The sequence below is a fragment of the Numida meleagris genome, chromosome 3 (genome assembly GCF_002078875.1).
Source record: "Numida meleagris isolate 19003 breed g44 Domestic line chromosome 3, NumMel1.0, whole genome shotgun sequence".
NCBI classification, from domain to species: domain Eukaryota; kingdom Metazoa; phylum Chordata; class Aves; order Galliformes; family Numididae; genus Numida; species Numida meleagris.
Genome location: NC_034411.1, coordinates 88,195,210 through 88,221,440, shown reverse-complemented (window position 1 = coordinate 88,221,440; position 26,231 = coordinate 88,195,210). Strand labels below are relative to the sequence as shown.

Genomic DNA, 26,231 nt, shown 5'->3' with positions numbered 1-26,231 from the left:
ATCACCTATATTTTTCCTTAATCATAGTCTCAGTGACACTATTTCTACATTAATTCTGAAGACAGCTGGATAAAGGTAGAGTAAATTGTGCTTATTTCATTAACTGCATATATTGATTGACAATTTCATGCAAATTGTACAAGAGGTTTATGGGAAAGTATTTTCTAAGCTCATGTGTGAACTCATTTATGATTCAACCAATAAAGGATCACTAATCATTAGTCATTTGTGTTTTCTGAACAAGTGTGTGGGCAGCTAGAAAAAGATGGAATGTTTTGGGAATTTCTTTACAGCTAAAACATTGGTTATAACTTTCTTGTCTATACATTTATGTACAGCTCAAGAATCTACCTAGAAAAGAATAAACCTGCCATCTTCTAGCTGCTATATTCAAATGTAAAAGGTTCATATGTTTGAAGATGTAACTTTCTATGCTGCTGAGACTTTCATATGATTTTGTTATTTGATGTAGGTTGCTTTACTGCTTGATTTATTCTTCATTTCTGCATCTGCCATTATTACTATTGATGGTCAGAAACCTCCCAAAGGCATCTTGAAACCTTTATTCCTTCCTGAACTTTAGCATTAGAAAAAGGTTACAGTGAAAGTATGCTTGAGTTTACAAAGCTCATTAGGACCAAAAGCACCCAAGTAAACACCAAGGTAACACCGAGGGCTCCAAGCATCCACTATAACCGTACAGGGAGGAAAAGTAGCTTCAGGCACTTCTGGGATTGGAATGAGGCAGAGACCTTTCATCCCTTTGCCAACCTCACCTTCAAGCACAGAGGTGAATGCTAAGCCAAAAGTGGGTCCTGGTAAGTGCCAACACAGGCCTGTCAAAGTGGTAAAAGCTTTGAAAACAAGCCATGTCCAAAACAAGCAACAAATTATTCCTTCTAGCCCTATTTCATTTTTCTCTTTCTATGCATTTATTTACAGGGCTCTCCTTTCTTTTCAGACAGAAACAACACAGGAGCTTATGTGTGAAATCTCCTCTTGACCAGAAGATCCTTAAAGCTAGAGAGTGCCTACATAAACCCTATGCACTTATTTCAGGACCTTGGCCACTGCCTACTGCAAGATTCAGAGCCAATGTTCACTAAAACACTAACAGCAAACAACAGTGGAGGGCTTACCATTCCTTAAGGGAATTACTTTGCCTTCCTACAGAGAGCTGTGCACTCACAAAACCCCATACTGAATAACACAGCATAAATGGGAAGAGTTATTTTCCATCACTAATGTATCAACAGAAAACTTTTATGCCAATCTAGTGTCCTGAGTCTCAAGCTAGCTTTTCATAATTTGATTCTTACTTATACACAATGTCAATTCATACATAATAATTTAAATAATATTTAAAGTGTGTGTTATACAAAATTCTCTGCAGTTTTCCCTTTTACTAAATATATAATATTTTCATTATTAAATCTCTGCGTTACTCCAAAGGAGTAACTCCAAATATATTTTTCCTTTATTTCTAAATACTTAAGCACTGAATCTCAATCACAAAATACACTGTTAAAATTTTGTCATTCCAATTCCAGCAGTATTTTGTATATAATTATATAATTATATATATTAATTTTCTGTTTGGTCTTGTATTATTTTCTACTTGCAATAGTAATAATACAATAAGCACTATTTCCAAAAGAAATTTCCAAAGGTGAAGTAAGGGCAAATGAGAAAAGAAAAGGAAAAAAAGAAAAGTCAGTTGAAGGATATACTTCGGAAGTTATGACAACCATATGAATGCCACCTGGGCAAAAAGATTTCTAGGATTTAGTCTGAATCACTAGGACACATAAAATCTCAGAAGGCCTCAGAAAATATGGAGGTTTAGGTAACCTTGAAGAACATACCTAACCATCCATGTAGGTATTAGAGCAGTCCTCAGAGGAGCTTCCCTCTTTGTATCCAGCCCTGTTTCACAGCAGAGCTATATGTTTTGTGATGAGCCACATCAGATGGCCTCAGGCACCAACTGCATTCCCAAGCTGAAGAGTCCCAGCTTGTGTGGTTCTTCCTCAGATGGAAGTTCTACAGCTTTGATCACTCCTCTCACCCTGCTCTTTTACCCTATCTCTAAGCTATATATTTATTAAGCGCACACACACACAAAATGAAGACTGCTGGATTTTTATTTATTTACTTGTGTCTCAAAAAATAGAACATTTGCAATAATTTTTTCACCTGTTACCACAGGTTTCTTAAAGGAAACCCTCAGATTATCTTCACAATTGAACTTCCTGAAGTCACATCTATAAGTTTGCAAACGCTTTGATACAGGACCTGACCAAGGAGAGAAATCCACTATACAGTAGATAGCACAAATACCCAGGCCACAATATATGGGTTAGGAACATTTATGAAAGGCCTTGATTTCAGTTCTTTGTATGTGAAGTACTGGCTGTTTCTTGAAAGAAACAGTGGAGGACAGTGGTAAATTAATCAGTGTTTTGACATTCCCAAGCATTTTTATTATGTCCTTATAAAAAAATTAATGTATCCCTGACTTAGGAATACAACACCAAAGGATCAGTTTATGATTATTTAATTAAAAAAAAAATAAAACCCCACATACTGAGAGTAAGATATTAGCTTCTCCATATTAATTTTTATTCTTCTGCATCATTTTTCTCTCTGCTTCTGTATGAAAGGTGGGAGTTTCATATCAGTATTAATCTACCTTTGTATAAATGCAGTACAGTTCCTTTTATACCCATACATATATCCATATCTGTAATCATACATTTCCTCTGGTTCTAAAATTAGTGTGTAAAGTCTCTGTGCTTATCCTTTAGATGAGATGGTCTTTTATTTGTAAATATCACAAATCTTCAGGATTTTACTCTTTCTACATCTGTTTAAAATCAGTGAAGTTTAATTCACAAATGTCATGTATCATATAAACACTTACTGATGGAAGTTCCCTAAATGAAATCATATTAAGTAGGAATAGAAGTCTCATTCACATAAATATTTATCATTAATAATAACACATATTCTAACCTTATGGGCTGGTGTCATTGTATATGTGATAAAACGCTTTCATCTTCTGCTTGCATTCAGTTGGACTCATACATAGCAAGATATTCTGTCATTTAAAAAAAATAAATCTCATACTTTCTCATACTTTACAAATGGAACCTCACAGAGATGACTGTCCATCTATAACATCATCGGAATTCCTAGGTCACTTCAGGTAATCACTGTTCTTTCTGCTAATATTCTCAGCATGGTGATATCAGTAGTTTCTTTCTTCTCTGAACAAGCTACTTCTAGAACAAGAACTTTATTGTAGGGTTCCAGTAATATGATTTCAATCATTAGGATACAATTTGGTCTTGCCCAATGTTCTATTTCCAAAAACAGCAATGGGAAAGGCTGTTCAGGTAGGAGAGAGACTGGACACTTTCTACAGTCCATTCCCTCCCCTGCTGCAGCACCACAACTCTAAGAGTAAGTAAGTTCACTGACTGCTTGGTGCTTGCTAATACTGTCTGTATCCACATCCTGTGGTCGCAAGATCCACGAGTTTGCTATCTGCTGAATAAAAACATTCTTTATTTTAACAGTTGACTATAGGTATCTATTTTTCAAAAGACATCATCCTAGCTGGATTTTGTGCAATGTCAGGTCTTGTACAGCTACTGGAGGGCTTCTGTTGATAATCCCACACACTCCCTAAGTGCGTGAAAGAATCTGCATCAGCATTTTCCATCCCCTTTTTCTATTTTCTATGTATAAGATTTCTCATGATTTAAAAGATCCACTTTAAGTTTCCTTTGTCTCTTTTCTCATCACTCTGTTTACCTACCAGTCTTAAAGTTGGCATGGTGTAATGGCTATGCAGAGAGAATACCTTTCTTAGTTAGCAACAAAAGCAATGGTAATAATTCTTTATTATTAATGATATTGTTGCTGTTATTTTATATTATATTTTTCATTTGTATTGCATGTGTACATGTGTATAGCTGAAAACAGATCAGTTTCTCACTGAGCAGGGCACTGTACAGGTACAGAAAAAAACTCTTCTTGATCAGATACTAATGTTGCAAACAAAACAAACAAACCAAACCTAGGTTCGCTTTTCATGTAGATTTCCTTATTTAGAAAACTATGACTGGTCTCATTACTGCTTTTTGTTTGTGCTAAGCCTCCACTCAAGCACTGATTTTTATAAGACAGTAATACTTGTAAATTTCATGTAATGAAAGTCTACTCAATTTACTCGAGGTCAAAAGTCCTTTGGGGATCATCTGCCCACCTTCTTACCCTCCAAATTAACTTCAGAAAATAGATCTGCGCTTTTAGAAATGTATATGGCTCCACCTCTTCATGGACAAGTTTCCACAGAAACATCTTCTCCTTCCTGACCACACATTTTCCATGGAATAAAAAGGGCTTCTTCTAAAACACAGGGAAATTCTTTTCACAGGTGGGGGGTGATTCTATATCAGTAAGCAGCAGTTCACAAGCTTGCTAACACCAGCTATTTTTGCTTGTGCATTCCACTACCTGAATTCTCAGTGCAGCAGAACCTATTGCTCAGTAGCCACCAGATACGTACTTTCATCTATGTATGTTGTTGTATAGACATTGCATATTTTCACTCCTTTTTTTTTTTTTTTTTCTGTCTTACAGGCAAGTCCAAAGTTGCAGTAGAACTGTGTTTACCTTCAGGAACTGGACCTACCCTGCACTCACTACAGGACAGTGAGGGATAGAAGTCTGCACCAAGAGCCAGACTGGATGAACTGTTATTGATAAGACGTAATTATTACGGTGACACCACTCACGGAAAAGCTGTTATGTCCCACAAGGGTAAAGTCTATAAAGAATTTCCTACCTGTGGGCTTTAAATGACTAAGATCCGTGACCCTGCTGGGAAGATGGTCATGTTTTGGATGAGCCATTCCGAGAGGGCTCACAGCAGGGGACAGCCACCTCAGTGTTCGGGCTGCAGCAGGGCCCAGAGGGCACTGTGGGCTCTGCCATTTCTTTAACTGAAGACATCACCAGATGAACAGCATTTTAAAGAAATTTAACTATGAAAGGCTTACGCCCACATTACCTAACTCGGTACAGACAGATAACGCTCCCTTACCGAGTCTTTCTTCCTGCAGTTAAGCTGGAAACCGTGACTCAAGGCTGAGGGGTGCATTTCTCCTCAGCTCACGGCGCAGCGTCAGCGTTATCTCCCGCCTCCCCCTCCCCAGGGGCCACCTCCCCCTCCCCAGGGGCCACCTCCGTTCGCAGGCCCGTCCGGCGGGCAGCGCAGGGCAGGGGAGAGCAGGGCAAGGCAAGGCAAGGCAAGGCAGGGCCGGGGGCCCCGCCGCGCCCCTGGGAAGGCGCTGCCCTTCGCTCGGCTCGAGGGAGGGCCGGGCTTCCCCAGTTCAGACAAGTTCTCGCCCCGCTTCTGCGGCGGCGGGTTTTGGTGCGACACCGTCCTGACATGTTGTAACTGGTTTCCACACCCACCGCGCCTGAGAGCGACGGGAAGTACCTGCGAGGAGCCCTGCGCCGCCCTGACTCGCCGCGGCCGCGATCGCAGGAGCTGGGTCCCCCGCCGGGCCGGGAAGAGCTGGGAAGAGGCGAAGTCCCCCCCGCGGGGCAGCGGCGCCGTAAGTGGTTCTCCGTCCGCCTACCGCCGGGGCCGGCCCGGCCGCTCGCCCCCCTCGGGCCCGGCCCGCTCTGTCAGCGCCGGTACGGGGGACCGGGCGGGGGCAGGCGGCCCTTGGGAAGGGCTCCCCCGGGCGGCGGGGCCGGGGCGGCGCTGAGGGGCGCTGGGGTGCCGCCGAGCCCCGCTGGGCGCTGCTACCCGCCCCGAGGTGGCCGGAGGTGCCACACGTGCGGTGTCCCCACGGCTGGGGCGTGCCCGAGCACGTGGTGGTGCCCGCGGAGGGCTGTTTTGCCTGAAAAGTGAACTTCCAGCCTCAAAAGTGGAGGAGTGGGAACCTTTGCGGTGTTGTTTTTGTGTTTGGTTTTGTTGTTTGTTTTTGCTTGGATTTCGTGCAAGCGATGGTACAGTTGCCTGTTACCGCCTGGTGTTAGTAAGTAGCATGTGCCATTGGTACAGTTCCTTAATGCAGTGTTTGGCAGAGAGCAGGTGCAGAATACCCGCTTGTGCCCTGAAAGGCCACACAGGCCCCAGGGCACCAGGCTCCCAGAACCCCAGAGACCACACGCAAAGGGGCTGGGACAAGAAATGTCCCTTTTCCAAGGTGGAGAGAGGGAAACTTTGTGTGGAAACTGGGCAAGTGATCAGAGAAGGGGCTGCAGACGTCTCTAGGAGAGCACCACGGCCAGGGTCTGCCCAGGGACCAGCTATGAGAGCCTGAGGTTGGGGCTGCTCCCCAGAGTTGCTGAATAGGAAATGTTTGAAATCCTGAGAATATTAGTTAGGCAGAGAAGTTGCTTGCCCTCAGCTCTAGCCTGGAAGGCTGTACTCTTGGAGGCACCCTAGAATACTGTGTCATTTTTTGCAGTGGGCATTGCTCATCTGTTGTTTTAGTGGAAGCTAGGGTGCTCTCTGTATCTTCCCATAAAAACACACACTTTTCTTTAAACTTTTCTACTTGCTGGACTCAGGGTGGGTGATAGAGTGGACTGGAACTAACTTTCTCAGGCTATGAACAACAGCTTTCCTGGTAGCATTTGTGATCATGAGTCTTACAAAGCGTAGGTGACATCTGCAAAGGTGGGAGGATGGGTGTCGCTGAGGTCCTGAAAGCCTCCAGAGAAGAAGCCTCATTCAGCACAACCTTGCTGACGATAGAAGTGTTTGCTTTAGGAGGATAAATCCTGATCTTTGAGGAATCAAGCTGAATGTGCAGAAGTTATATATGGTTGAAAATGACATCAAAGCGTTCTTTTAGAGTTTTGTTTAAGCCTCAATCTCTCTGTCAGAAAATTTATTGATTTCATAAATATATTTTCTACAAAATAGCTCTTGCCTTCTGAGGAGGAAAAATCACTGCTTCAAGACTTCTTGTCAAATACACCTGCCACTGTAATTTTGAGTTTTCTTTTGTTTCTTCTCATGAATGCACCACGTGCTGGTGTCCTTACTTCAAAACACTGGAACTAGAATTATTTCATTTGTCTCATCTGTTCTGTGATTTATTTCCATGCTGACAGTTTTAACATTTACTTCTTAAAGAAATATATATAGCTTTAAACTTCTTTTATAAACAGCACTTGTAAATCAAAGATCAGCATGAAAGATGCTACCTGTAAAATAACTATTCCTGTTTAGAAGACACTGAGCTTAACTTATTGTATTTGATCCATGCAACAATTAATGGTCACAAATGCACACACATGCAGTCATTTTCTGTATTATATATATGTAGATGTATATGTGTTCATAACATTCAATATTTTATATTGCACAACTTCACATAATAAATACAGTCCTGTTCCCTAGTGCTATTGTCAAAGGGAAGAGAGAGGAGAAAAGGATTTAGCCAAAGTTTTGAAATAAACACTTAGATGTCTTTCTCAACTGTTTATATTCACAACCAGTGGCGAAACGACTAGGAGTATATCCATTCTAAAGTAATAATGATTTCAGAAATATCTTTCATTTGCCTTAGTAAAATCAGGATTAATCCTCTAATGTCATACTAAGATGGACCGTTTTCTAACACTGTTTGGTGTGATCCTTGTCCTGAAAGGTCCTATGAGAGAGGTATATGAGGTGCTCAGTGAAGTTGCCTCTTTTAGTGTTGAGACTCTTCAAACAACTCAGCTGAGTAACTGTGCACTTTGTACTCTTGGTAGTTTTTCATTCTTTGCCTAAAATTTCTCGAAAAGCTGTTCCACATGATTGCTTTTTATGAAACACTGATTTGAAGTTTTTAGTTTTGCAATATTTTAAGAGTTCAATCTTTGAAATAGTCTGTTTTGTCTGTACTGCATGCTTGGTTGATCTTCTGCCACATTACACCACAGGATGTCATCTGCATCTGGACAGTGTGTGCACAGAAATGGTCCCATTTCGTAATGTCATATTTTTGCCTGTAAATGCAGTGTAGAATGAAGCCCTGAATATCTGTCATAGGAATACATATAATTCTTGATCAGTGGAAAGCTATCAGATCCCTTTCACTTACTGCTTTCCTGTTCACCACAAAGAGCTTCTCTGTAAGCAGTAAGAAACACTCCTTTCCCCCAGGCTCGAAAGCAGTCCTATCTGGGAAGATCTATCCTGCTACTTGGCTGAGAGACAGGATTCAAATGGGATTATTTCATATGGCATGCTGATGCCAGCCTCAGATCTGGATTATTCTTTCTTTGTCTTTTTTTAACCTTAGACTTCCCAAGATCCTGAGAAATCTTGGTTTAATTGAACATTTTGTTGTACTTCAGAGTATCAGTAGTGTATGGAAATTTTGATTTCCATTCCTAGATTAATGCAGCTAACTTAAGTTTCCTTTCAAGAAGATTTAAACCATTCCCAGCGGACAGTAGAAAACAAATACATTGTTTGCAAAAATATCTGAAAGGGCTTTATATGAGTAGAGAATTTTATTTATATGCCAGTAAATGAAACTCCGTACGACTATTCCTATTATATTGCTATACTAATAATTAGGCTTGCAAGGTAACCTAGCGTTAACTTGCAAACAATACTTTGTATATGCTTATCATAATTATTCTGGCTTCACTGACTGTTCTTCCTACTTATGTTGTCTTTCTGCTAAGCTCCATACTGACGCAAGCCTCATGTCCTAGCCCTGAGAAATGAGACACTACTACCATACATCGTCTTTCTATTTCACGTGACTGTGGTCATGCCATTCTTATGACATTATTTTTTTTCTGGGTTTTCTGTCTGATGCAGAGAATCATTGCAGTTTGGGTTCTAGGTGAACTGTGGAGTTGCTGAAACTCCATAGAGTTGCACAGGCATGAGGGAAGAAATGTTGGTCATTTGTCCTCTGTCGACCTTAAATCCCAAACTGACACAGCAGGAGCTAAGCCTTTCAATCCTTGTTAAATGAAATAAAAAAGATGGTAAGAATGAATTTTTATACCATCAGCAGTAAAGAGGTTACTTATTATTAATGTTTTGGAAAAAAAAAAAAAAAAGGCAAGATTAAAGCAGCCGCTCCTTTTGGCAGAAGGAATGAGCAGGGTGGAAACTAGACATCAGATTGCTGATTCAGAGTTTGATCCCAGATGTGGGAGGAGACATCTTTCTGGAGTTCCTCATAATTCACTGAAATGAGGTAGGCTGTTCCTGCTTAGGAGCAGCAAATGGATTAGATCAGCATGGGAGAACAAACAGATAAGGAGTAGGACCTGAATGACTGTAATTTCAAAGAAGCCAGAGAAAAGGTATGTGTTGCATCAAAAATTAGGAAACAGTTGTTTTCTGAAGTGTTTCTCGCAACACTACTCTGTCAGTTGTTATTATAAAGAGACTTTTGAAACACTGCCTACAGTAGTGTATTGGAATATACTTCGCGTATGTGTTACTGGTACCGATCTTCAGTGGTCTGCTGTAGCTTTTAAATAGAAGACTTTCACCAAATCATTTCATATGCTCAGTACTGCCTTATGTAGAAGAGGCTCCTTAAGTAGCTCCCTAATACTCATTTGGGAATATTCATCCCTGAGCATTTTCAAAACTCTTTGGTGTTCCTGGAAGATGTCAGAAAAAGGTGTCAGCAAATATTATCAGAAAAGTATTTTGCATAATATCTGTGCGTGTGTGTGACTTAGATTGCTACAAATATTCTGATTGTTGTCTTAACTTTCTTACTTTCCTCTCCTTACAGGTATATTTCACTAACTCACAAATGGAAGTTTAAGAGACTTTGTATAAAATATATGTGAAAATGGAAACCTCATCTTTGCTATCGTCCCTACATGATGAATGCAGATCAGACAACTATATTGAACCTCATTACAAGGAATGGTATCGAGTAGCTATTGATGCCCTAATTGAAGGAGGTTTAGAAGCCTACAAAGAATTTCTTTCGAAAGAGAGATGTTCAGAGTTCCTTGCAGATGAGGAAATTGATTATATTTTGAACAATGTTCATAAACTTCCCCAAAACACTGTTTATTCCTCTAACAATGCCATTGATGACACCTCTTCCTCGGGAACCTACTGGCCTATTGAATCAGATGTGGAAGCTCCAAATCTTGACTTAGGTTGGCCCTACCTGATGCCTGGAATTTCTGGTGGCACAAATATCGATCTGCTTTTTCATCCACCACGAGCACAGCCTTACACCATAAAGGAAACTATTCGGAAGATGATACGAGATGCAAGAAAGGTAAATGTGAAAAATATTGGAAAATAAAAAGTAGCAATAATGTAGTTGGTGTTTTATCAGAAGCTTTTTTTCTCCCCTGGCAGGAAAAAAAATTATCTGGCTGCTTACAATTTAATCTCATTTACAAGGGATCAGGGATTAGTTAAAGGAATTAATTAAGCATTATGACTATTTTACTGTACTGCTGACCATTAGTCCATGAGAAATTTGTAGGTAATCAGCATACCTTCTCTTTGACCTCACTTGAATATGTCTCAAATGACACAGTTCTATTCAACTTCAGGGTATATCCTAAGGTTTATGTCCTTCGTCAGTGGGAATATGTACAGTGGGAACATGCATTGGTTTGGTGTGCTAGCCTGTTATAAGAAAATAACATCTTTATGTACATTGTACTCACGTATCATATGGTTCTCAGGTTTTGTGATTTTGCATGCCCACTGGAAGTTAATTGGGAAAGTATTAGAGAGATCTGAGAAGAAAAAAAAAAACAAAAAAACAAAAAAAACAGATTTAGGAAACAAGGAAATGAGTTTTAGCACTTTTAGTTACCTTACTCCATTTCTGTATAACTTCTAACTTAGAAGAAGTACTTCTCCGAATGTACTTGTCTCTGCTTGGAGACTTTCGCATCTTGAGTTTCCTAAGACTCACACTGAGAAGACAGAGCACTGTATGTACAACACACCTCTTGCTTCCTAGCGTCACATTTAAAAAAAATAAAAATAAAAAATAGATGTATATTTAAGTAGTTGAGGTGGACCCTAGGCCATATTACCTCCCCAAACAGATGTCATGAGGTTTCGGAAGTATTCCTAGCGTATATACCATGCTCTCCTTTCTTCCCCATGGAAAATGTTTATTTCTACTCTTTAAGGGCTTTAAATCCATAGGATATCCAACCCAAGTTCCTCTGTAAAGACTATACTGACTTAAATGTGCGTGTAAATGGGTGCAATAGAAGTGAATTGAAAAGGCGTGTGGAAAGGAAGGATGTCTTTTTATGACGTCTCTCCCCTATTTAGATAAAGCATATAATTTGTTGCCACAATAGAGTTATCACTAGACGTTTTGTCATGCAATTTACAGCCTTGAATTATTGTCTGCTCTCATCACAAGGAAGAGAATTATTATTTTTTTCCCTCTTTGTCCCTTTTAAATTGACAGTTGTTGTTTTCTGCTTTTGGATGCAGTAGGACTTGTCTTGGCTGACATACTTTGATCTTTTTCAACTGCTGCTCCAGAGCTACTAGTATATCTACTGAAAGGGAAAGAAGGAAAACAGAGTTAGTTAAGTCTATTGCCAAGGCCAAATCAGTTTTGGAGGTCCTAAAACACCATGAGGAAATACTGTTTCCAGTCTGTTTTCACTTCTGCTTAGCTATTTTGTTTACACACCATACAGGCCCTCTCCCATGGCTCTCAAGGGCTGTCTAGTTAAATGTCATTTTAGGGAGTGTGCCTCATCTGAATTCAGTTAGGCATAAAAATAAAGTGTGATTCTTACCCCTTTTTGAAAAAGAAGCTTATATTATATTAGCTCTGTGGTAACGCTGTGACGTTTCCATGTTACAAAGAGGATATGATGTATGTGTCACTGTCAAATACAACAGCTGAAAGGCTTGCTTAGTTGATCAGTGCAATCTCAGGAGCAGCAACCATAACATTGTTGATACAGTGATACAGGTTGGTTACTTCAGGAAGTAGCAATTAAATCTAAAAGACCAAGGGTTGTTCAGCCTCTTCTGTGATATGAATGGAAAAGTTTAAAGGATTTCTAAGTAAGGTAAAGTAGGGTATTTAAAACATGCCTACAGCAGGCAAACACTTTGTAAACAGGCTAACCTACTTCTCCTAAGCCATGTATAAAAATATATTAAACAGAGTTTTGTGTTATGTAATAGTGGATATATGTAGTCATATGAGAATATTCAAAGGAAATAGAAAAAGGTCACACATGGAAAAGGAAACCTGTAAAGCATAAACAAGTTATTCAGCAAATCACATTAAACCAATACAGATCTAAGCAAATTTTATGGGAATCTCAGCATTTTACCAATTTCAGTGGGAAAATAAGTAGACTGTTGGAGATGAGAGTATTCATACCACTAAACTTTAAGCACCAAACCTGTGTATCTGAGTTCAGGAATTGATTTCCCTGGACTACCTGAACACAGTGCAGTGAGAAAGCAGCTCCTACAAGGACAAGTCAGAGAATGTTTCTGCTCTGATCCTTCAATAAGGAAAACTATTCAACATATTTATATGTATTTACTAGTCCAAAAATTCATAACTGAGACTCAGCTAGTTGAAACCTGGACTCTTTTGAATATTTGGAGATATATAAGGATAAGATGGCATTATTAGTGAACTTACTTTTGACCTCTTTCATGCTTGATGCATCACAGTGTCACTCCTTAAAATGATTATTACTTATGTTAATTCTGACCTTAAGAAGAAATGTTGTAAACAACATTAGGCAACTTGCTGGCTGACAGCAATTTATTCCTGACTGAAGAGGAAAACCATATGTAAGGCTATGCTACATTATACTAAAAACTGACTATGAAAAAGTGTCATAAGAAAATCTTGTCACATGCTTCTTAAATATATTATCTGTAGAAAAATTATGCACATCATCTTCATGCTAAATCCAGTCAATATAACAAGGGAGTTTTATAACAGTGGACTGCATACTTGTGTTATATGTTTCTGAACATAGATTAGAATTTGTTGTACATAAGATGACATTACATCACAGTCTACAGTACTTCTGTGGGATAGCTATGCTGTCAGAGTGAGGTTAGCAGAATGCCTCAGGTCAAACCAAATTGCCAACAAAATGGGTTTACTGTTAGTGTAACTAGACCTCATCTTCAAATGATGCAGCTTGCCAACCCTGCTTCTCTGTTGACATAACTGGTGTTCATGGAAGGAGGCTGTCTGGCAGGACTGTGTCGGTTCGTGAACCATGAGTCTTTTTCAGATGTTGATGTAACTGTTTGCGGAAGACAGCACTGCGAGATCTGTCTGACCTTAACAATGGACAGACTTTTGCAAACAAGCTGGTAGCCTTATTCCTTGTGTGTTTTGGGAGGTTCTTCCTTTAATCACTGGTAGGTTTCTGGCTTCTCTGAAGCTTGAAGTGTTCCTACAGCCTGACTCATCCCAGCTGAGCTGTCTGAACCACAACTGATAATGTTTAGCAGTTTTTCCTGACAAGATTATTCATCTGAGAAATGGTATCAAGATGATTACTCATCTTTGTCAAGTTAATGTGAATCTTCCTCCTCTTATTATAAAGTAACACAGAGATTTCACTAATGAAGTGTTCTTTCCCTGTATGACTTTTCATGAGTTGCCTCCAAACTGTAAGTTGTGAAGCTTGCACATGGGTTTTTCAAACATCTTGTACTGTTTTCTCAAGCATGATTGACAGGGCAAGAGAACAGGGAAAGGGCAAGACAGAGCACAAAGGGTCCTTCTGGCTGCGTGTTTTTCTCTCGCTTCATTAACTGAATTCCCCTTTCCACCACTGAGACATTCCTACATACCTTAGAGAGCATGCATAGCTCTGAGTCTTTTAGATTGATATCCAAATAAGGATCAGCTCTTCCTGGAGAGAATTCAAACCTGTTTTGTAAAGAATCCTGTTGTTTAGACAACCCAAGGATTATTACTTTGCAACACAAGCCAGAAAACACTGAAAGACTTCCTTGACATACTTCTGGGATTCCTGATGGAATGTATTAAGTTGCAGGCTATCTAGTAAATATGCAAGACTTTGCACTGATTATATTTTATTCAAATAGAGTAGCAGTCTTAAGTATGGATTCATGAAATCAGTGATAGTTTTAAGAGTTTTGTAAAAGTTACTTGTGAAGAAGGTTAAACTGAGATTTAGATGGTTAGTGTATTACCATTTTGGAAAATTGCAGAGAGGTAGGTGTTTCTGCTGAATTGGGCTTTTTAATGTTTACAAAACTAGGAGCCATGAGAAAGAATTAAGTTATACTATAAAAGAGTGTAACTTGTTATTAAGTCTTGCTGGACCTCCTGTATGTAGGCCTTGAGTAAGTCACTGAGGACTTTTTTGAGTTCTTGTGAGAGAATTATTGTACGAAGTCTAAGTATCATTTCTGTTTTGTCTTGTAGAGTCCTGGCCCAAGTCAAGTAGACAAAAACAGTTGACTCATTTAAATCTATGGAAGAAGGAAGATATTTTCTTCTGGTTTCTTCTTTTTTCCCAGTTGATTTGGTTTGATTTCTTTAAGGCATGAGCAAGAGGTTGTGCATAACAGAAAAAATGATCATACACTATTGATCTCCTTGTTTGGATACATGCATAAATACAGTAATAGGGATCTAGTACTAGCTGTGTACAAATATGAGAGAAAACCAAGCTTTTTACATGCCTATATGAAGAGCGATGCCTCTACACAGAAAGAAACTTGTAGAATATGGGTGTGGAAGACTGTTAAGCAATCATTTTTACTCTCTCAACAATACCCTTTGCCAACTATTTTAAATATAATTTGAACAGAGATTGGAACAATGATAGTGAGTTGTGCTTGCAGCAGTGCTTATCTTAGCTCATTAACTGCAGTAGTCCAAGTAGATGAGAGAGAGGGGCTACAACTTATTGTTTATAAAGGCTAGAAAAAATTACAGAATTCCAGGAAAGAGGATGGTAAATGAAATAGTTATCCCACTGAAAATTTTTCTATGCAATTTCTAGTGTGCCTGATAAATGATGGATATGTTTTTTAAGTTCTCAGCTGAAGATGTCTGGACAAAATTTTCCTTGCTAAGATACGCTACTACACAAGGACTTAGCAGGTGTTTTTAGTACCAGTCCCACCTTAAAAAATGCATTAATCATCTGCTTCTGCCCACCTTCTGTGAAATGGGTTCCTGGTATTTGCAAACCAGCATGGCAGTCATGCATATAGTTTCCAGGTGAAAAATGATGTTAGCCTTTTGTAGGTTCATTAGAGAGAGTGAGGTTGTGTCCTAGTTTTTCTAATCACATAGGGCACATGCAACATGCTGGAAGAGGATGTGTGTTGTGTTGTTTGTGCTCCTACTGTATGATTTGGTGTTTCTTCTTTGTTATCTGTTTGCAGCGAGTAATCACATCAGGTATTCACCAGACTGAATTTGCCTTTAGAATCCTCATCCTTGTTTTTTTTACCTTGCCCCGTGCCCTGACACTCTGCATAAGCATAGCCATACCGGTGATGATACATACAAAGAGAAGAGGCATCAATAGGACACTCTTTGAAGTGGCAATTCAGATTTAGTAAGAGAGGAGTGCAAAGACTTAATGATCAAATTGTCCTTAAAACTGAAGCGTGTGGAAGTGCTAATTTAATTGCTAACAGGAAATCTTAATTTGTCCTGAATTTTTGACACATGGGAGAACTTGTATAACTTCAGGAGAAGAGGTTGTAATGGTTTTGAGATGTGAAAGTTTAGGAGGGCAGTGATGTAAAAAAGCGCAAGCAAACTCCTGGGGCCTAAGACTTCTGTTAAGTGCATTTCTTCTGTACCATTTCTCTATGCATTATATTCACTCAGAGGATCTAAAACTGAAGAGCAAGCAGAGGCTAGGGCTAGCGTGGGGAGGGGGAATCTGACATTCATTGGTTGAGAAGTTTTTTCTCACAGGTTTCCATTGGGTCAAAGGTTTGCAGGTGTATTCACCAGTATTTTATGTTTGTGTTTTGTCTTAAAAGACACAATGAACTGATCGATAGGTATTGCCTTTTTATGTCATAACTGTGCTAAGGCACTATCAAAATATTGCACATCTGTTACGGATTTAAAAATGGAATAAGGAAAAGTAAAGATCAGATTTTACAGACAGCTGTATTTATTAATGTCTGCCTAATATATGAGAAGTAAGCACATATACATGTTTTTGTAGCAGTATTTTTTACTAAAACATTTTCTCTTATTGACATAAATCTTTGTCAGTCAAAAGAGTGCTCTTAAAAAGTCATTTATACTTCTTGTGCATTCTGTAAGGTGTTCTTTAGGCATATTCAGCAATACCTTTGTACGACAACATGCTGAAGTAATTATAAGTAAAGCTCTGCTATAAATACAAAATGACATAAAGTGATACTGCCTGGGCAAAATGGTGTTTCTGGTTGCCAGTTCTGTGTATTTGGGGTTTGCTTCTCTCTTTTCCTTCTTTTCAAAAGAAGACTGATAGTGTTGAAGCTATTTTTGTTCTTCTCAATTCCTATCCTCAAGAGATCTGGGTTTTCACAAGTTTTTCAGCCAGGGAACAATCTTGCCTGAAGAACTACAGGCTTAATCATTTCACATTCAGTATTGCCATCGGCCTTTTTTGATCTCTTAGCATAGTGTTTTATCTCAGAGAACTTTCCAACATAGCCAGCGATGGTCTGAGGAATGGGGAACACATTTTGGGCATTTTTAATCTTTAAATTCATTTGTCATGTACCAGAATTTGGAAACTCAAATACTCTACTACCTATTAATGTATTTTAAAGGAGCATGTATAGACTTTACCCTGCTGCAGGAGTGTTCATCTAATACAGTATAATAGAAACTACACAGAACGTGGAGAACTGCTGACATGGAGGAAAACAGTCCTGAAGCACAAAAACTTGCTAGCTGCTATCAGAATTTCCCATTCTCCTGTTCAGGAGCGGGAGTGAATGCCACTGAGTTATTTGTATTTAGCTTCTTAATACAAGTATGTCCTTCACTTGTAGTTATTTCAGAACAACTTGCTTGTAGCTGTGTTATTTTCCCCATGGAGCAGTGCAAGGCACTGTAATAATTGAAGTACACTTTAAAATTTACCTCTCCAAAACAAGTGCAGGCTTTTTCAGTGATACCAGTGTGATCATGATTTTCGCTTTAGCCTGCTGTTAAATTACATCTGTAACTGTTTCCTAATAAACAGGTGATATTCTATAGAACCAAAGTTAAAGTCCACATTTTCAGCATGCTTGAGACCCCAGAAGGCTTTTATACTTGGAAATCCTACCCTGATTTACCTTATCTAGAGAGAAGTGAGGCCTGTCAGGGCAATCACATGCTGTAACTGGGGTTGAGCTTGTTACTTTATAGGAGTTCCTACTGCCTTCCATAAAATGACTCACCTCAGTAGAGCTGTTCAAAATAAATAATTGCAAGGTCTGGCTACGGCTTGCTTGATCAACAAAGTCAACAATTTTCCTGTACGTTGTCCACTTAGCAGCAAGCCTATGGAATTTACAGTGGTAGTATTTACGAAAGTAGTTATTTCTGTTTCTCTTGCCTTTGACATCTTTCTCCCATATGCTGTGTGTTTGTTTTCTTAAGCTGTAAACATTGCTATGTTTTGCCCTAAGTCTGTACAGTCCCGTACAGTTTGCTGGCATCTTAGTGTTCCTGATTGGCAGAAATGTCACTGCCACAGTGGATTCAGAATTTATACGCTCTCCTTTATCCTTAGCCATCAAAGAACATGACCAAAGTGTTTACAGTTTTGTAGATGAGAATACCAAGCCACAAAGGCATTGAATTATTATATATCACAGTTCAAAAAGAGACAATTATAAATCAAAAGCCAAAGAGTAATATACATTAGCAAACAGAGCAAGGAGAGGGTAGATTAAAAAAATTGTTTGATGAGCTTTATCAACCAAAGCTCATCTCTGTAGCTTTGGTTGATTAAAAAATCATAATTATGCATTTAGTGTTATAGCTATGAAAACTAATGTCTGAGGAACATCAGTACTGCTCCAGACATGTTTGCATTAGTATATGACAGTACCTTTGTACTGCTTACTTTCCAAAAATGTATTTAAAAGCATAAAGGTCTTTCTTATCTTCAGATAAAGAGGGTGTTTCTTCAAGACACACACGGGCTGTTCTCATACTTTAGGTAAGAGAGATTGCCTTAACTAATTCTGTCCCAGTCCGGAGCACTTGCTGGAAGATGTAAGGCCTGAGAAAATCAGAATAAATCCCTCAAACCCAGGCTCTACCATGACCACTGCCCTCACAGTCAGATGTGTGGGCACAGAGCTGCCTCCAGAAAGCTTTGGTGGGGTGCCTTTTATCCAGGGCTTTTTGCTAACTGCAGCACCAGATCTCCTCACGCCTTTTTGCTTCTGCAAGCGCTCTCCTGTGAGAGATGAAGCTCCGATAGGGTAATGTGAGAAGTTCCATGCTGTATCTCTCAGTGATGAAAAGAGAACTTTGATATCTGCCTCATCCACTAGCAGTCGGGCTAGAACAGTAGCACAGGGCTGTGCACTCAGGTGGCCAAACGGGTGTGCCTTCAGTTCAAACAGCAGGTGTAGCATCTCCGCCTCATTTTCATGCTATTTCCTGGAGCTGCAGGCACTCTTTCCCAAGCAGGCTGCACTTCAGCTCAATAAACTTCCTTTATGGGTTAAGCACTAGGTAAGCACTAGGCATCACCTTTTAATTCAGGTGAATCTGAGTGGCATCCGCCTGCAGAAGGTATTGCAGTTAGTGTTTTCCTACTAGGCTTTTGATGCTCAGTATGGCAGACATAAACACGGGGATAAGGTGGAATAACCAGCATAGAGAAGAGCAGGTTCCTGCTTATCCTCTGTTGGACCTTCTTAAGAAGCAGTAGCAGAGCTACCTGTCTGCACATTACAGACACTATGCACAGCCCTTTTTAAGCCATGCAGAATTCACTGCTAGAGGACAGCACCTCCTGATCAGAAACATCAGAGACAACAGTGACAGCATTAGCAGAACCAATGTCACTCAACTGCCAGGGACAGACCACTAGTCACCAGAACCAGGGCTGCAGCCAGCAGCTTAAAGATAATAATATCTGAGGCTGTTCACTCTTCTGATAGTTCCTTGTCACTGCCTAATGGTAGATAGCACACGAACACAATAATTGCCTGAAATGCCACTGTCAAGGCTGTGCGTACTTATTTTTTATTTTTCCATAATAGGAAGTATGTGTGACTCCACAATGACTCTTTGATAGAGGTCAGTAACCTGTCATTGCTGGAGATAGGTCTAAAAATATCAGCCATTCAGTGGATCCAGCTCTTCCGTATGTGCTAAAACAAATATACAGAAAGCTGCTTTAAAATGTAACAAAAGCTCTATTTTGCTCAGAGGAAATACTTTCAAAATAAGAAAAATAAGCATAGAGATGAAATTGGGAATTATGACTGATTCTTCTATTTGCTTATTTATTTGCAATCACTTTGTTTCATCTCTTAGTGCTGTATGATCATATTATGTGAATGACTAGAATTAAATAATGCTGAAATAGTTATTTTTGTGGTGATATCACTCCCTATTTTGTTCATGAATTTCAATCTTATTGAATTATGATGACAGTCACTTGAGCTGGAAGTCATATTAGTGAGATGATTTTATTTCTTATGCACAATTTAAATTGAATGATGGAGGTGCAGCCCTGGTCTGAAGTGCTGCGATACAGCATTGCAGTGTCTTGATGTAGGAACTCTGTCCTGATTAGGGGCTTGTTCCACTCGGTCATGTATCGGTCAGCCATGACTCCATGGGAATCAGTATCAAATGGATGGAAGTAAGGCATGCATCATGCATTCAGGGAGGTTTACACTGGACATTGGGAATAATTTCTCCATGGAGAATCATAGAATCACAGAATTAGCTAGGTTGGAAAAGACCTACAAGATCATCTAGTCCAACCATCCACCTACCACCAATAACCCCACTAAACCATGTTTCTCAATGCTATATTTAAACGTTTCTTGAACACCTCCAGGGACGGTGACTCAACCACCTCCCTGGGCAGCCCATTCCAGCGCCTGACCACTCTTTCAGGAAAGTAGTGTTTCCTAATGTCCACCCTCAATCTCCCCTGGCGCAGCTTGAGGCCATTCCCCCTCGTCCTGTCACTAGTTAGAAGAGAGAAGAGGCTGACCCCCAGCTCACTACAACCTTCCTTCAGGTAGTTATAGAGAGTGATAAGGTCCCCCCTGAGCCTCCTTTTCTCCAGACTGAACAATCCCAGCTCCCTCAGCCGCTCCTCATAAGGCCTGTGCTCCAGACCCATAGAATCATAGAATTAGCTAGGTTGGAAAAGACCTAGAGAGGGTGGTTACACCTTGGAATTGGCTGCCCAGGGCAGTGATTGAGTCCCTGTCCCTGGAGGTTTTTGAGAGTGTGGATATGGGAGTGAGAGAGATGTGGCTTAGGGATGGGACTCAGAAAATCAGGATGACAGTAGGACTTGGTGATTGTAAAGGTCTTTTCCAACCTGAGAGATTCTCTGATTCTGAGATTTTGTGTACAGTGTCTGTAATGTGCAGACATTTTTGCTCTCAGCCCCTGAAGTGACTGTACTTACAGTATGATAGGAAAGCCATATAGAATCATAGGATTGTAGAATCCTTAGAGTTGGAAGGGACCTTTAAAGGTCATGTAATCCAAGTCCTGTGCAATGAAAAGGGACATGCACAGCTATATCAGGTTGTTCAGAGCCCCATGCAGCCTGGCCTTGCATGTTTCCAGGAACGTATGTTCCTGGAAAATGTCTCCAGGAATGTCCCTCTGCCACAACTCTGGGCAACCTGTTCCAGTGCCTCATCACACTCACTGTAAAAGACTTTTTCTTATATCCAGTCTAAATCTCCTCTCTTTTAATTTGAAAACATTTCCCCTCATCTTGTCACCACAGACCCTGCTAAAGAGTCTGTCCCCTTCTTGTAGCTCCCCTTTAGATACTGAAAGGCTGCTATCAGATCCCTTGCAGCCTTCTCTTCTCCTGGCTGGACAGCCCCAGCTCTCTCAGCTGTCCTCGTAGGAAAGGTGTTCCAGGCCTTGAATCATTTTTGTGGCCCTCCTCTGGATGTGCTCCAACAGGTCCGTTTCTCTCCTGTTCTGAGGACTCCACATCTGGATGCAGTACTCCATGTGAGGACTCACCAGTAGAGAGCAGAGGGGTACGATCACTTCCCTCAACCTGCTGGCCATACTTTGATGCAGCCCAGGATACGGTTGGCTTTCTGGGCTGCAAGGGCACATTGCTGGCTCATGTCCAGCTTGCCATCCATCAAGTACTCCCAAGTCCTTTTTGGCAGATATATACTCAATCCTTTCATCCCCCAGCTTCTATTGGTAGTAGGAGTTGCCTTGTCCGAGACACATAGTCTTGCACTTTGTTGAACTTCATGAAGTTCTTCTGGGCCCTCTGCTCAAGCCTGTCCAGGTCCCTCTGGATGGGATCCCATCCCTTGGGCGTGTTGACTGTACCCCACAGCTTGGTATCATCCACAAACTTGCTGAGGGTTCATCCACAAAATTGCTGAGGGTGCACTCAACCCCACTGTCATCATTGATGAAGATATTAAAGAGTATCAGTCCCAGAACTGACCCCTGGGGGACACCACTCATCACCGATCTCCATACAGACATTGAGCCATTGATGACCACTCTCTGGAATCAATCCTGCAGCCAGTTCTTCATCCATCAAACAGTCCATTCATCAAATCCGTATCTTTCCAATTTAGAGAGAAGGATGTTGTGAGGTATACTGTTGTTCTTCTTCCCCTCTCTCTTTGCCCTCTGCTCCAACTCTTCCTATCAGACTATCCTCTCTCCTGCCTTTTTTCTTTTCCTCACACACCTCAGCCAGAGGTGTGTGCCCACCGTCTGCTTAAGGTGCTTTGCTTGAATGTAGTTCCAACTGTGCAGTTTGGGAATGTCAGCTCCCTCTTAAATAATGAAAAAGATGTGGGAGCTTTTGAGGATGCAGCTCTGCAAACTTGAAGCAAATGCGGGTAGTACATGGTCTCAGTCATTCCACCATCTTCTGTCTTCCCTGATGTATGAAATACCAATATGACATTGGAAGTATGATAATGCTTTCAAATTGCTAGTCAAATCACTTTGTTTTATTGGCAAGTTTCTGATAATTCATTATCGATTGTAGGTCTAAAAAATTAAAGTAGATATTGCCTGGATAGGACCATCTTATTTGTCCTCTGTTTTATGTTGCAATAAGTTGAAATTTTGAATGTTGTTTTCTAATTTTACTGGAACAAGGGTGAAATTTAGAGATCAAGCTGCGTCAGAAACTACAACAGACTCATTACAAAACTGAATTGTATACGCAATTTGTCTCATTTTTCAGACAACTTGAAAAAAGTTTTACAGGCATTTCTTCTTGAAGCAAAATTAGATCCTTAATCCTGAAAGGTTTAAAATACTTTAATTTATGTGCAGCAGAAGTTCCATTAACTTAACGTGCATATGTGATTGCAGAACTGACACCTAGAGATCTAACCGTTTACCATTAAGAATCATATTATAAATATTTGAATTAGCCATTTCTATTGCATAGTGCCACAATAAATTGGTAATACAAAATGAACATACTTCTTTAGTTGATTTCATCCACAGATCAAGTAAAAAGATTTGCGCATCTCCAACTGCTGTGCTGTAACCTAGCAGGCAGCTGAGCACTGCGCAGACACTCACTCTCTTCCCCCACTGCGTGGGGGAGGGAGTTGGGAAAACGGTAGAAATTGTGGGTTGAGATAAAGACAGTTTAGTAGAACAGGAAATAGTGGGAAAATATTAATAATATATTTACAAAGTAAGTGATGCACAGTGCAATTGCTCACCACCCACTGACCGATGCCCAGCCAGTACCCAGGCAGCAGCAGCCCTCCCAGACAACTCCCTCAGTTTTGTTGTTCAGCATGATATCGCTGTTTGGGACATACCTTTGGCCTGTTGAAATCAGCTATCCCTGTTCTGTTCTCTCTCAGCTCCTTGTGCACCCTCAGCTTCTCACTGGCAGGGCAGCACCAGGAGCTGAAATGTCCTTGGCTCTGTGCAGCTCTGCTCTTCAACAACTAACACGCTGGTGTGCTATCAACGTTGTTTTCATCCTAAATCCAAAATACAGCATGATGCCAACCACTGGGAAGAAAATTAACTCTATCCTAACTGAAACAAGGACATAAGTAAACTCCTTTCCTTTTCAAAAACTGTAAATAATAACTGAATTGAAGAACTAAGTATCTGAAATCCAAACAAAGCACTGAAGCAGGTGGAAGATTTTTTCCTCTCAAGATGCTATCCCACCACCCAGTTTTTCTTTACTGTTCCAAGCATGCGTGGAACAGATTCCGTAGAGTCTATCCCAAAGGAATGGATGCATGTATGAATGTTGCAGAGGATAAAAATATCAGTTCTGAGAACAAGACAGATTTCTCACAGTGATGCAGAAAGAGCATTGTTTTTGCCTATACAGGCAAAAATCATTTTTTCTCTAACTTTGACTGGCCTGAACTGAAATTATTGAGTTCTCTGCTAACAAACCTGACGAGTTTGTTCTTGGGATGGAGGCTTTATTATTTTCTGCCACATGGCACGTGCTTGCTCTACTCATACACAAGGAAGATTCCACAGATTCCATAGAGGAGTTTCTCAGTGTGTACTCTGAGGCTTTTGAAACGATTGCAAAATATGTATTAAAAATACACGTACTTTTTCATGCATGCTGACATGCAAGCAAGCAAAATGAACGAAAAAGCAGTAAAATCTGAACATCTGGAATTTAGCTATTGTGAAAGAACTGTATAAAATAGTTTATAGGTTTGGGCTTTTAAAAATGTTTCATATTCTTAAATGTTTACAACTGAAAAATACTTTCATGGACAATTATGATACTATGCCGATACTAAACTGTGTACATAGATACACTTGTTCTGAATTTTGTTAGTATTGTTTCAGAAATCTTCGGGATCAGAATTTCATTATCTGCTAAATTTCACAGAGAGAATTGCTTATATTATCTGAGGAGGCGGCTTGCTGCATTAATGATATAAAATAGTCCCTTGAGATAAAAACTAAAAGAAAAAGCATTTCAGTTTAATATGTTATTCATTAGTTCATAATGCAGCTATCTGTGTTGAAGATAGTAGACTATATATAACAAAAATAGAGATGTTTTGAAAAAAGGAAAGCTCTAATTTCTGAAATTTGTAATAATAGTATTTAAGTATGAAAACTGAAGTTACCGATCTGAGTTGTGTATCTCAAACATGAATTAGGTGATGATCTTTGACAGACTATTTTCTATAAACTGTAATTATTTTTAAAAGAACACAAAGAACTAGGTATTTAAAGATTTTATTCCTTTATTTCTAGCAAAGTACATTGTCTGAAACATTCTAGCAGCACAGTTTTATACCATTACATGATATGAAATTATTGTACTGAATGAGAAATGAAAAGTTGTGGTGTTTTAATTCCAAATGCTGAAAACTCCTGGTCTTGTTTTTAAGACATTCAGAAGCAACAATAACATTCTATTTGGTGCATGTCAGTTCACACTGATGTTCATACTAAGGTTCTAGTTTTAAAAAACAAACTGGAACTTACTCAGAACTGCTTGTTTTCTCACCATTTGTATGGGATCCATAGAGTTTAATGTATGCAAAAAGAAATGGATTGAGGTGTAAGCAGAATTTTTCCTTGCTCAGTAGATCTGGGTTTTGGCAGGCTTATTGACTGGTCTTAACTGGGTATGAGTAGGTGGCAAAGTTTAGGAGAACTGTTTACAGTGCTGAGTTACAGTAAAAATACACTGAAACAGATTTTTGCATCAGAGTATACGTGTTTTTCATTAGCTATGAATAAAGTCCATACGAGCATGGACATATTCTGGTCTTGTTCTTAAATTGCTTACCTATGGCTCTTGGTGGGATTTTAGTCTGAAACAGTAAAACAAAGCAAATTGTTATAAACTGTGTAAACCCAATAGAGGAGATCTGTTTACCTGTAAAAGATGGGGAAAAAAAGTGATGTTAAATGATCTTCAAACAAACAGTGTAAACACATTGCACAGTATTTATATCAATGGACATGCACACAAACACACTGCAATTTTTTTAGTAAGCTGACTATCAACAGCGGCCCCAGCAAGCAGTGTGCCACACGGGCTGAAATGTGGAGTGCTTTCAGCATGACGTTGGTGAAAATCCTTTCATGGTAATTATTAACATATTTAGCTAAGTTAATGCATTATGAAAGCTGAAGATGGCATGTGACGTAGGACATTTTTAATTAATTTCAGAGTCACAGCTAGTCCTGAAGGTCAGCAGGCTGTCTAGGAAGAATTTCAATATTAATATATTATACCATCTCTTTCTCAGATTTGCTAAAAACAACAGAACCGAGAAAATCTCAGATTAAATACTCCTTTTGTTTCCAAGTTGCCAAGTGTTCATTGATGATCATTCCAGGTCCCTTCCAGTCGCTGACATTCTGTGATTCTGATTCTGTGATGTTGTGGAGGATCGTTCAGCAGCATTTCCTGATTTGCTCATTCTCAGGCAGGCTTCTGGATCCCTTGTGGCTGAGATTTGAAGGGCAATGAATCTTTGGCCCTGCATTCAGTTAGGTTTGCTGTGATGTAGAGCCAAATCCCAGTGGCAAGGCTTTAATTTTGAGCTCATTCACATAGTCACAATCTTCCCCACTAGACCGGTCATGATTCTGATATTTTAATTATTCTGATTCTTTTTATTTATGATTCTTATTTACCTTTTGATCTGAGGCAGCTGTTTGAACTGTATTCTCATGTCCTTTCCATGGGCCATATCCTTGCTTTTCAGATATAATTTCCTAATTGATTTTATTGGAAGTTATTTTGGAAAATAGCTGCATGAACATACTCCTCTAGTCAATATTTGTGTTTATTAGAATCTCAAGCATGTTACCAGATCTTACCCTATTTCTGCATCCATTTCCAGGCTGCTGTTGATAAGAGTAACAGATTCATGGATTTTGATGCAAGGAGGGACCATTATGATAATGAAATCTGACTGCTCACATAGCACAAGCCTTACAATATTGCACCTTCAAAAAGCTGATCCTAAGAATACATCTGATCTCAGAACACGTGGT

At 39.7% G+C, this 26,231-nt stretch overlaps 1 protein-coding gene across 1 annotated transcript in view; it reads left to right on the top strand.

Moving 5' to 3' along the window:
- Nucleotides 5,504–26,231, top strand: part of FAM83B (family with sequence similarity 83 member B) — a 58,117-nt gene continuing 37,389 nt past the window's right edge. Inside the window, exons 1-2 of the mRNA XM_021392101.1 lie at nt 5,504–5,630; nt 9,795–10,298. Coding sequence (XP_021247776.1) covers nt 9,855–10,298 — 444 coding nt within the window. The 5' untranslated portion in view covers nt 5,504–5,630; nt 9,795–9,854. The remainder of the gene's footprint in view (nt 5,631–9,794; nt 10,299–26,231) is intronic.